The sequence below is a fragment of the Scyliorhinus canicula genome, chromosome 6, assembly GCF_902713615.1.
Source record: "Scyliorhinus canicula chromosome 6, sScyCan1.1, whole genome shotgun sequence".
Lineage (NCBI taxonomy): Eukaryota > Metazoa > Chordata > Chondrichthyes > Carcharhiniformes > Scyliorhinidae > Scyliorhinus > Scyliorhinus canicula.
In genome coordinates, this window is record NC_052151.1 from 201,504,894 (window position 1) to 201,517,012 (window position 12,119).

Consider the following 12,119-nt stretch of genomic DNA (forward strand, 5'->3'; position numbering starts at 1 on the left):
AGAGGGACCGACCCCCCATTACCCCCAGAGGGACCAGCCACCCCATTACCTCGTGCCCCCCATTATCCTGCCTCCCCCGTTACACAGCTTCCCCCCCATTATGCCACCCCTGTTACGCTGCCCCCCATTACGCCGCCCCCCATTACGCTGCCACCCCCCATATTACCTCTCCCGCCACCCCCATTAGCCCCCCCCCCCCCGCTTTGTTTTGCCCCTCAGAAAGATGGCGGCCTACTACTGGGGCCACCCTTCTTATTGTGCCCCTCTGCAAAATAGCGAGACACGGCAACAGTATGAGATCCCACACTGAGCTGCCCCTGACAAGATGGTGACCGCATACCCCCCTAATTTCCCTCCCCACTCATTTCCCTCCCCACTCATTTCCCCCCCACTCATTTCCCCCCTCTCATTTCCCCACAATCACCCTCCACACGCATCACAAGGATAATTAAACATATCATTGAAGAAACTCAATGAATGTTTACACAGCAGGATCCACCGCAGAGTGGGAGTGAGCGTGTATGGAGTCAGGAATTTACAATTCTCAGCAATGAGCACCAGGGGGATAACCAAACCACTGGCTAATAGCAGCGACACAAAATAACCATCGTAAACTCAAAATCGATGGAAAAACATGACACTGAGTTATCCTGCAGCGTCCGCCGGGTAATGTAGTCTGTTTGCCTATCCATCCCAGTGTCGGAAAGACTCTTCAGACTACAGTACCCAGAGGGCGCCGCGGCCAAGCGACGTCTTTGATTGTTGTCGGCCAGAGCCCGCCCCCTGAAACAGCAGCATCATGGGAGCTGGAGCGCAGTAATTGCGCATGCGCCGTTCTTCACCTTGACACCATTCCACCTGTGCAGCCGCTGTGACTCCAACTCCCGGCGGACAGTTAGGTTTCCGTCCACGCAAACTCAGGCCCAGGCCGGCTAACGCAGTGACGCAATGACACACGAGCGTTGCCAGGGTGAGAGATGGAGGTCCGCCAGATGCACGACGGGAGTTGTAGTCCAGTCGGCGGTCAGGAGCCGTTATTTAGAGCGATAGCAAAGGGCTTTAAAGACTACAACTCCCGGGGTGCCGCGCGTCGGTACCCGCCCACCTACATGGAGGCCACGCCCATCTTCCTCCTCCTCCCAACGGCCAGCAGCGGAAGATGGCGGAGTTGATGTGGTGGCGGCTCTGGCTGCTGTTGTGAAGGAAGCGGCGCAGCGTTCAGCGGCTGGAGAAAGGCAAAGAAAACCGCAAGAGAAAGCAAGAGGAACGAGAAAGATATAGAGAAAAACCAACAGAACTCAACCTGCCTCCCTCAAGCCAAGGCTGAGAATCCAAGATGGCCGCCTCCCCCTTTGCCCATTGACTGAGCCACTGCTCTCAAAGAGGTTTCTGCTCAATATCTGCACCAAAACCCTTCCCCAAGACCGCATTTTGGCCTGGTTGACTACTCAGACCCCGACAATCAACAGGAAGCCAGCATCCAGCTCCAGGGGCCGACCAAACCGCTTCCCTTGCAGGGATCTAATTGTACTTCAGGGGCAGCCCTAACTTTCTCAATCTGCTCCCCCTTTCCCAAGACCCTATTTTGGACCGTTGCCAGTTTCAGACCCCCACCCCTGGCCCAAGAGAGCCACATTTCCCATATCCTTGGTGTTTTCTTCCGCAGAATTAAGGGTGCCGGTTGGACTTGCCAGGTTCCTGTCTCTCCTCAGTGGGTCTCCTGTCGCCCTCGGTTTGGACTGGTCACCTGCACAACTCCTCAGTAGCAGCCAAACAGGCAAGAGACTGGTTCCAAGGCCTCTGTAAAGTTGTCCTTCGCTTTGAGAAAGGGGGTGGGTGGGGGGGGTCAAAGCCTATTTTTGGCCAATCCGCAACCCAGTCTGAAGGATTTGCTACCTCATTGTGGAGAAAGTGCCTACCTCGACTCCCCTCACACCCAAAGCAAGACGATTGCCTCAGCTGTTCTCCTTTGGTGAAGCAGGACAGCAGAGTGAATGAACCCTGATTTCCTCAGTTCACTGGCCAGGTGTTGCTTTGTTCCTTGTTAGAGCATCTTTTGCCAGCCAGCCCAGCGAGGTTGGGGTAACTGCTTTGCTCGGCAAAGGCTGACAACACCCACAGGAGCAAGGGGACATGGAGGGAGCACAATGAGAAGGAGTGGGGAAGAGCCCTGTCCCCCTGCTGGTTCCCATTTGGAATAGTCTCTCCGATTCACCCCATATTCTTCCTGGACCACCACTTTGCAACGCTCCAGATTCACGGGGATCTATTGGAATCACTTGCGACTCCCAATCTCCAGTGTGCACTTGTGTTTCGTTAACGGAACAGGCGCCAGGTCCCTTTCCCATGGCCGATGCCAAGGGGAGTGGCCAGCAGTGGCCGGACGAGCAGGTCAACAGGGAGCATGGTCTGTACTCCCTGCACCGGATGTTCCAGATTGTGGGCGCCCAGCTGACGCACAGGGATGTGCGGGTGCTCTCCTTCCTCTTCGTCGATGTCATCGAGGACTACGAGCGCGGCATGATCCGCAGCGGACGGGACTTCTTCCTCGCGCTGGAGCGCCAGGGCCGCTGCGACGAGACAAACTTCCGACAGGTGCTCCAGCTCCTGCGCATCATCACTCGGCATGATCTCCTGCCCTACGTCACGCTCAAACGCAGGAAGACAGGTAGGCTGGCCCACTGAGGGTGACATGTGTGAGAATACTGCTTAGAAGCAGGTGTCAGTTGTCAATAATCTTAGGCTGCGCTGACCAAAGGTCAGTTCTACACTGTCAGAGGGTCAGTACTGAGGGAGTGCTGCACTGTCAGAGGGTCAGTACTGAGGGAGCGCTGCACTGTCAGAGGGTCGGTCCTGAGGGAGGGCTGCACTGTCAGAGGGTCAGTACAGCGGGAGTGCAGCACTGTCAGAGGGTCACTACTGAGGGAGTGCTGCACTGTCAGAGGGTCAGTACTGAGGGAGCGCTGCTCGGTCAGAGGGTCAGTACTGAGGGAGCGCTGCTCGGTCAGAGGGTCAGTACTGAGGGAGTGCAGCACTGTCAGAGGGTCAGTACTGAGGGAGTGCTGCACTGTCAGAGGGTCAGTACTGAGGGAGTGCTGCACTGTCAGAGGGTCAGTACTGAGGGAGTGCTGCACTGTCAGAGGGTCAGTACTGAGGGAGCGCTGCACTGTCAGAGGGTCAGTACTGAGGGAGCGCTGCACTGTCAGAGGGTCAGTACTGAGGGAGTGCTGCACTGTCAGAGGGTCAGTACAGCGGGAGTGCAGCACTGTCAGAGGGTCAGTACTGAGGGAGTGCTGCACTGTCAGAGGATCAGTACTGAGGGAGCGCTGCTCGGTCAGAGGGTCAGTACTGAGGGAGCGCTGCATCGGTCAGAGGGTCAGTACTGAGGGAGTGCGCACTGCTCAGAGGGTCAGTACTGAGGGAGTGCTTGCACGTCAGAGGGTCAGTACTGAGGGATGGTGCTGCACTGTCAGACGGGTCAGTTACTGATGCGAGCTGCGCACTGTCGAGGTCAGTTACTGAGGGAGTGCATGCACTTGTCAGCGGGCTCAGGTACTGATGGGAGTGCTGCACTGTTCAGAGGGTCAGTTACTGAGGGTGCACTGCATTGTCAGAGGGTTCAGCTACCTGAGGAGTGCCTGCACTGTCAGAGGGTCAGTACTGAGGGAGCTGCTGCTACTGTCGGAGGGTATACTACTGAGGGAGCTGCTGCACTGTCAGAGGGTCCCAGTACTGAGGGAGCTCTGCAACTGTCACAGGGTCAGTCACTGCGGGAACTGCCTGCACTGTCAAGAGAGTCATGTACTGAGTGACGTTCTGCACTGTTCAGATGGTCAGTACAGAGGGAGCGCTGCACCGTCACAGAATCAGTAGTGTGGGAGTGCTGTACTGTCAGAGGGTCAGTACTGAGGGGGTGCTGCACTGTGAGAGGGTCAGTACTGAGGGAGTGCTGTACTGTGAGAGAGTCAGTACTGAGGGAGTGCTGCACTGTCAGATGGTCAGTACTGAGGGAGTGCTGCACTGTCGGAGGTTAAGTACTGAGGGAGTGCTGCACTGTCAGAGGGTCAGTACTGAGGGAGCGCTGCGCTGTCAGAGGGTCTGTACTGAGGGAGTGCTGCACTGTCCGAGGGTCAGTACTGAGTGAGTGCTGCACTGTCAGAGAGTCAGTACTGCGGGAGCGCTGCACTGTCAGGGGGTCAGTACTGAGGGAGTGCTGCACTGTCAGATTGTCAGTACTGAGGGAGTGCTGCACTTTCTGGGTCAGAACTGAGGGAGTGCTGTACTGTGAGAGGGTCAGTACTGAGGTAGTGCTGCACAGTCAGGGTCAGAACTGAGGGAGTGCTGCACTGTCAGGGTCAGTACTGAGGGAGTGCTGCACTGTCAGGGTCAGTACTGACGGAGTGCTGCACTGTCAGATTGTCAGTACTGAGGGAGGGCTGCACTGTCGGTCAGTACTGAGGGAGGGCTGCACTGTCAGAGGGTCAGTACTGAGGGAGTGCTGCACTGTCAGAGGGGCAGTACTGAGGGAGCGCTGCACTGTCAGATTGTCAGTACTGAGGGAGGGCTGCACTGTCGGTCAGTACTGAGGGAGTTCTGCAATGTCAGGGTCAGTTCTGAGGGTGCAGCATTGTCAGATGGTCAGTACCGAGTGTGTCCTGCACTGTCAGATTGTCAGTACTGAGGGAGGGCTGCACTGTCGGTCAGTACTGAGGGAGCGCTGCACTGTTAGAGGATAAGGTCTTGGGGAGTGGTGCACTGTCAGAGGTCAGTACTGAGGGAGTGCTGCACTGTCAGAGGGGCAGTTCTGAGGCAGTGCTGCACTGTTAGATGGACTGTACTGAGGGAGTGCTGCACTGTCAGAGGGTCAGTACTGAGGGAGTGCTGCACTATCAGAGGGTCACTAGTCAGGAAGTGCTGCACTGTCAGGGTCAGTACTGTGGGAGTGCTGCACTGTCAGAGGGTCAGTACTGAGGGAGTGCTGCACTGTCAGACGGTCAGTACTGAGGGAATGCTGCACTGTCAGTGGGTCAGTACTGAGGGAGTGCTGCACTGTCAGACGGTCAGTACTGAGAGAGTGCTGCACTGTCAGAAGGGCAGTTCTGAGGGTGCAGCATTTTCAGGATCAGTACTGAGGGAGTGCTGAACTGTCAGAGGGTCAGGAGTGAGGGAGTGCTGCACTGTCAGAGGGTCAGTACTGAGGGAGTGCTGCACTGTCAGAGGGTCAGTACTGAGGGAGTGCTGTACTGTCAGAGGGTCAGTACTGAGGGAGTGCTGCACTGGCAGAGGGTCAGTACTGAGGGAGTGCTGCACTGTCATAGGGTCAGTGCTGAGGGAGTGCTGCACTGTCATAGGGTCAGTACTGAGGGAGTGCTGCACTGTCATAGGGTCAGTGCTGAGGGAGTGCTGCACTGTCAGCGGGTCAGTACCGAGGGAGTCCTGCACTGTCAGAGGGTCAGTACTGAGGGAGTGCTGCACTGTCGGTCAGTACTGAGGGAGTGCTGCACTGTCAGAGGGTCAGTACTGAGGGAGTGCTGCACTGAGAGAGGGTCAGTACTGAGGGAGTCCTGCACTGTCAGAGGGTCACTAGTGAGGAAGTGCTGCACTGTCAGAGGTCAGTACTGAGGGAGTGCTGCACTGAGAGAGGGTCAGTACTGTGGGAGTGCTGCACTGTCAGAGGGTCAGTACTGAGGAAGCGCGGCACTGTCAGAGGGGCAGTACTGAGAGAGTGCTGCACTGTCAGAGGGTCAGTACTGAGGGAATGCTGCACTGTCAGAGGGTCAGTACTGAGGGAGTGCCGCACTGTCAAGAGAGTCAGTTCTGAGTGAGTTCGGCACTGTCAGGGGGTCAGTACAGAGGGAGCGCTGCACCGTCACAGAATCAGTAGTGTGGGAGTGCTGTACTGTCAGAGGGTCAGTACTGAGGGAGATCTGCACTGTCAAACAGTCCCAACTGAGGGAGCGCTGCACTGTCAGAGGGTCAGCACTGAGGGAGTGCTGCACTGTCAGAGGGTCAGTACTGAGGGAGTGCTGCAATGTTGGATGGTCAGTACTGAGGGAGTCCTGCACTGTCAGAGGGTCAGTACTGAGGGAGCGCTGCACTGTCAGAGGGTCAGTACTGAGGGAGCTCTGCACTGTCAGGGTCAGTACTGAGGGAGTGCTGCACTGTCAGAGGGTCAGTACTGTGGGTGGGCTGCACTGTTAGAGGGTCAGTTCTGAGGGTGCAGCATTGTCAGAGGGTCAGTACCGAGGGAGTCCTGCACTGTCAGAGGGTCAGTACTGAGGGTGTGCTGCACTGTCGGAGGGTAAATACTGAGGGAGTGCTGCACTGTCAGAGGGTCAGTACTGAGGGAGCGCTGCACTGTCAGAGGGTCAGTTCTGAGGGAGAGCTGCACTGTCAGAGGGTCAGGACTGAGGGAGTGCTGCACTGTCAGAGGGTCAGTACTGAGAGAGTGCTGCACTGTCAGAGGGTCTGTACTGAGGGAGTGCTGCACTGTCAGAGGGTCAGTACTGAGAGAGCGCTGCACTGTCAGGGGGTCAGTACTGAGGGAGTGCTGCACTGTCAGATTGTCAGTACTGAGGGAGTGCTGCACTCTCTGGGTCAGTACTGAGGGAGTGCTGCACTGTCAGAGGGTCAGTACTGAGGGAGCGCTGCACTGTCAGAGGGTCAGTTCTGAAGGAGAGCTGCACTGTCAGAGTCAGTACTGAGGGAGTGCTGCACTGTCAGAGGGACAGTACTGAGGGAGTGCTGCACTGTCAGAGGGTCAGTACTGAGGGAGTCCTGCACTGTCAGATTGTCAGTACTGAGGGAGTGCTGCACTCTCTGGGTCAGTACTGAGTGAGTGCTGCACTGTCAGAGCGTCAGTACTGAGGGAGCTCTGCACTGTTAGAGGATAAGGTCTTGGGGAGTGGTGCACTGTCAGAGGGGCAGTTCTGAGGGAGTGCTGCACTGTTAGATGGGCTGTACTGGGGGAGTGCTGCACAGTCGGTCAGTACTGAGGGAGTTCTGCACTGTCAGAGGGTCAGTACTGAGGGAGTGCTGCACTGAGAGAGGGTCAGTACTGAGGGAGTGCTGCACTGTCAGAGGGTCTGTACTGAGGGAGTGCTGCACTGTAAGAGGGTCTGTACTGAGGGAGTGCTGCACTGTCAGAGGGTCTGTACTGAGGGAGTGCTGCACTGTCAGAGGGTCAGTACTGAGGGAGTGCTGCACTGTCAGAGAGTCAGTACTGAGGGAGCGCTGCACTGTCAGATTGTCAGTACTGAGGGAGTGCTGCACTCTCTGGGTCAGTACTGAGTGCGTGCTGCACTGAGAGAGGGTCTGTACTGAGGGTCCTGCACTGTCAGAGGGTCACTAGTGAGGAAGTGCTGCACTGTCAGGTCAGTACTGTGGGAGTGCTGCACTGTCAGAGGGTCAGTACTGAGGGAGTGCTGCACTGAGAGAGGGTCAGTACTGAGGGAGTCCTGCACTGTCAGGGTCAGTACTGTGGGAGTGCTGCACTGTCAGAGGGTCAGTACTGAGGAAGCGGGGCACTGTCAGAGGGTCAGTACTGAGAGAGTGCTGCACTGTCAGAGGGTCAGTACTGAGGGAATGCTGCACTGTCAGGATCAGTACTGAGGGAGTGCTGCACTGTCAGAGGGTCACTAGTGAGGAAGTGCTGCACTGTCAGGGTCAGTACTGTGGGAGTGCTGCACTGTCAGAGGGTCAGTACTGAGGAAGCACGGCACTGTCAGAGGGTCAGTACTGAGAGAGTGCTGCACTGTCAGTATTGAGGGAGTGGTGCACTGTCAGAGGGTCAGTACTGAGAGAGTGCTGCACTGTCAGAGGGTCAGTACTGAGGGAATGCTGCACTGTCAGGATCAGTACTGAGGGAGTGCTGCACTGTCAGAGGGTCAGTAGTGAGGGAGTGCTGCACTGTCAGAGGGGCAGTACTGAGGGAGCGCTGCACTGTCAGGGGCAGTACTGAGGGAGCTCTGCACTGTCAGACGGTCAGTACTGAGGGAGCTCTGCACTGTCACAGGGTCAGTCCTGAGGTACTGCTGCACTGTCAAGAGAGTCAGTTCTGAGTGAGTTCGGCACTGTCAGGGGGTCAGTACAGAGGCAGCGCTGCACCGTCACAGAATCAGTAGTGTGGGAGTGCTGTACTGTCAGAGGGTCAGCACTGAGGGAGATCTGCACTGTCAGACAGTCCCAACTGAGGGAGCGCTCCACTGTCAGAGGGTCAGCACTGAGGGAGTGCTGCACTGTCAGAGGGTCAGCACTGAGGGAGTGCTGCACTGTTAGAGGGTCAGTTCTGAGGGTGCAGCATTGTCAGAGGGTCAGTACCGAGGGAGTCCTGCACTGTCAGAGGGTCAGTACTGAGGGAGTGCTGCACTGTCGGATGGTAAATACTGAGGGAGTGCTGCACTGTCAGAGGGTCTGTACTGAGGGAGGGCTGCACTGTCAGAGGGTCAGTACTGAGGGAGCGCTGCACTGTCAGGGGGTCAGTACTGAGGGAGTGCTGCACTGTCAGATTGTCAGTACTGAGGGAGTGCTGCACTGTCATAGGGTCAGTACTGAGGGAGTGCTGCACTGTCAGAGGGTCTGTACTGAGGAAGTGCTGCACTGTCAGAGGGTCAGTACTGAGGGAGTGCTGCACTGTCAGAGGGTCAGTACTGAGGGAGTGCTGCACTGTCAGGGTCAGTACTGAGGGAGGGCTGCACTGTCAGAGGGTCAGTACTGAGGGAGTGCTGCACTGTCAGAGGGTCAGTACTGAGGGAGTGCTGCACTGTCAGGGTCAGTACTGAGGGAGGGCTGCACTGTTAGAGGGTCAGTTCTGAGGGTGCAGCATTGTCAGAGGGTCAGTACTGAGGGAGTGCTGCACTGTCAGAGGGGCAGTACTGAGGGAGCGCTGCACTGTCAGAGGGTCAGTACTGAGGGAGCTCTGCACTGTCAGGGTCAGTACTGAGGGAGTGCTGCACTGTCAGAGGGTCAGTACTGTGGGTGGGCTGCACTGTTAGAGCGTCCGTTCTGAGGGTGCAGCATTGTCAGAGGGTCAGTACCGAGGGAGTCCTGCACTGTCAGAGGGTCAGTACTGAGGGAGGGTTGCACTGTCGGTCAGTACTGAGGGAGTGCTGCACTGTCGGAGGGTAAGTACTGAGGGAGTGCTGCACTGTCAGGGGGTCAGTACTGAGGGAGTGCTGCACTGTCAGATTGTCAATACTGAGGGAGTGTTGCACTCTCTGGGTCAGTACTGAGTGAGTGCTGCACTGTCAGAGCGTCAGTACTGAGGGAGCGCTGCACTGTTAGATGGGCTGTACTGAGGGAGTGCTGCACTGTCAGAGGGTCAGTACTGAGGGAGTGCTGCACTGAGAGAGGGTCAGTACTGAGGGAGTCCTGCACTGTCAGAGGGTCACTAGTGAGGAAGTGCTGCACTGTCAGGGTCAGTACTGTGGGAGTTCAGTACTGAGTGAGCGCTGTTCTTTTGGTCAGTACTGAGTGATCGCTGTACTTTTGGTCAGTTCTGAGGGAGTGCCGCAGTGTGAGGGGGTCAGCACTGAGGAAGCACAGCACTGAGACGGGGTCAGTACTGAGTGAGTGCTGTTCTTTTGGTCAGTACTGAGGGAGTGCTGCACTGTCAGAGGGTCAGTACTGAGGGAGCGCTCCACTGTCAGAGGGTCAGCACTGAGGGACTTTTGCAGTGTCTCTTGGTCAGTACTGAGTGATCGCTGTACTTTTGGTCAGTTCTGAGGGAGTGCCGCAGTGTGAGGGGGTCAGTACCGAGCCAGTGCCGCACTGTCAGAGGGTCAACACTGAGGAAGCACAGCACTGAGACGGGGTCAGTACTGAGTGAGTGCTGTTCTTTTGGTCAGTACTGAGGGAGTGCTGCACTGTCAGAGGGTCAGTACTGAGGGAGCGCTCCACTGTCAGAGGGTCAGCACTGAGGGACTTTTGCAGTGTCTCTTGGTCAGTACTGAGTGAGTGCTGCACTGTCAGAGGGTCAGTACTGACGGTGTGCTGCACTGTCAGAGGGTCAGTACTGAGGGATCTCTGCGCTGTTAGAGAGTCAGTGCTGATGGAGTGCTGCACTGTCAGAGGGTCAGTACTGAAGGAGTGCTGCACTCTCTGGGTCAGTACTGTGGGAGCTCTGCACTGTCAGAGGATAAGGCCCAGGGGAGTGGTGCACTGTCAGATGGTCAGTAGTGAGGGAGTGCTGCATCGTAAGAGGTTTAGTACTGAGGGAGTGCTGAACTGTCGGACAATCAGTACTAAGGAACTCCTGCACTGTCAGAGGGTCATTACTGATGGAGTTCTGCAGTGTCAGAGGGTCAGTGCTGAAGGAGTGCTGCACTCTCTGGGTCAGTACTGTGGGAGCTCTGCACTGTCAGAGGATAAGGCCCAGGGGAGTGGTGCACTGTCAGATGGTCAGTAGTGAGGGAGTGCTGCATCGTAAGAGGTTTAGTACTGAGGGAGTGCTGAACTGTCGGACAATCAGTACTAAGGAACTCCTGCACTGTCAGAGGGTCATTACTGATGGAGTTCTGCAGTGTCAGAGGGTCAGTGCTGAGGAAGTTCTGCACTGTCAGAGAGTCAGTACTGAGGGAGCTCTGCACTGTCAGAGGGTAAGTTCTGAATGAGTGCTGCATTGTCAGAGGGTCAGTACTGAGGGAGCGCTGCACTGTCAGAGGGTCAGTTCTGAGGGTGTGCTGCTCTGTCAGAAGGTCAGTTCTGAGGGAGTGCTGCACTGTCAGACGGTCAGTACTGAGGGAGCGCTGCACTGTCAGAGGATAAGGCCCAGGGGAGTGGTGCACTGTCAGAGGGTCAGTAGTGATGGAGTGCTACATCATAGAACATTGAACACTACAGCGCAGTACTGGCCCTTCGGCCCTCGATGTTGCGCCGACCTGTGAAACCTTCTGAAGCCTATCTGACCTACACTATTCCATTTTCATCCATATGTCTATCCAGTGACCACTTAAATGCCCTTAAAGTTGGCGAATCTACTACTGTTGCAGGCAGGGCGTTCCACACCCCTACTACTCTCTGAGTAAAGAAACTGCCTCTGACATCTGTCCTATATCTATCACCCCTCAATTTATAGCTATGTCCCCTCGTGTTGGTCATCACCATCCGAGGAAAAAGACTCTCACTGTCCACCCAATCTAACCCTCTGACTATCTTATATGTCTCTATTAAGTCACCTCTCAGCCTTCTCCTCTCTAACAAAATCAACCTCAATTCCCTGAGCCTTTCCTCGTAAGACCTTCCCTCCATACCAGGCAACATCCTAGTAAATCTCCTCTGAACCCTTTCCAAAGCTTCCACATCCTTCCTATAATGTGGTGACCAGAACTGCACGCAGTACTCCAGGTGCGGCCGCACCAGAGTTATGTACAGCTGCAGCATGACCTTGTGGCTCCGAAACTCAATCCCCCTGCTGATAAAGGCTAGCACACCATATGCCTTCTTAGCAGCCCTATTAACCTGGGTGGCAACTTTCAGGGATTTATGTACCTGGATGCCGAGATCTCTCTGTTCATCTACACTACCAAGAATCTTGCCATTAGCCCAGTACTCTGCATTCCTGTTACTCCTTCCAAAGTGAACCACCTCACACTTTTCCGCATTAAACTCCACCTGCCACCTCTCAGCCCAGCTCTGCAGCTTATCTATGTCCCTCTGTATCCTATAACATCCTTCAGCACTATCCACAACTCCACCGACCTTTGTGTCATCTGCAAATTTACTAACCCATCCTTCTACACCCTCTTCCAGATCATTTATAAAAATGACAAACAGCAGTGGCCCCAAAACAGATCCTTGCGGTATACCACTAGTAACTGAACTCCAGGATGAACATTTGCCATCAACCACCACCCTCTGTCTTCTTTCAGCTAGCCAATTACTGATCCAAACCGCTAAATCACCTTCAATCCCATACTTCCTTATTTTCTGCAATAGCCTACCGTGGGGAACCTTATCAAACGCCTTACTGAAATCCATATACACCACATCAACAGCTTTACCCTGATCCACCTGTTTGGTCACCTTCTCAAAAAACTCAATAAGGTTTGTGAGGCATGACCTACCCTTCACAAAACCGTGTTGACTATCGCTAATCAACTTATTCTTTTCAAGATGATTAT

At 55.4% G+C, this 12,119-nt stretch overlaps 1 protein-coding gene across 1 annotated transcript; it reads left to right on the plus strand.

Moving 5' to 3' along the window:
• The first annotated feature begins 1,113 nt into the window (after positions 1-1,113).
• On the plus strand, positions 1,114-2,728 carry LOC119967807 (death effector domain-containing protein-like). The gene has a single exon (XM_038800811.1). It carries the CDS (start codon positions 2,347-2,349, stop codon positions 2,683-2,685), a length of 339 nt encoding a protein of 112 aa, XP_038656739.1. The 5' UTR covers positions 1,114-2,346; the 3' UTR covers positions 2,686-2,728.
• The last annotated feature ends 9,391 nt before the right edge of the window (positions 2,729-12,119 follow it).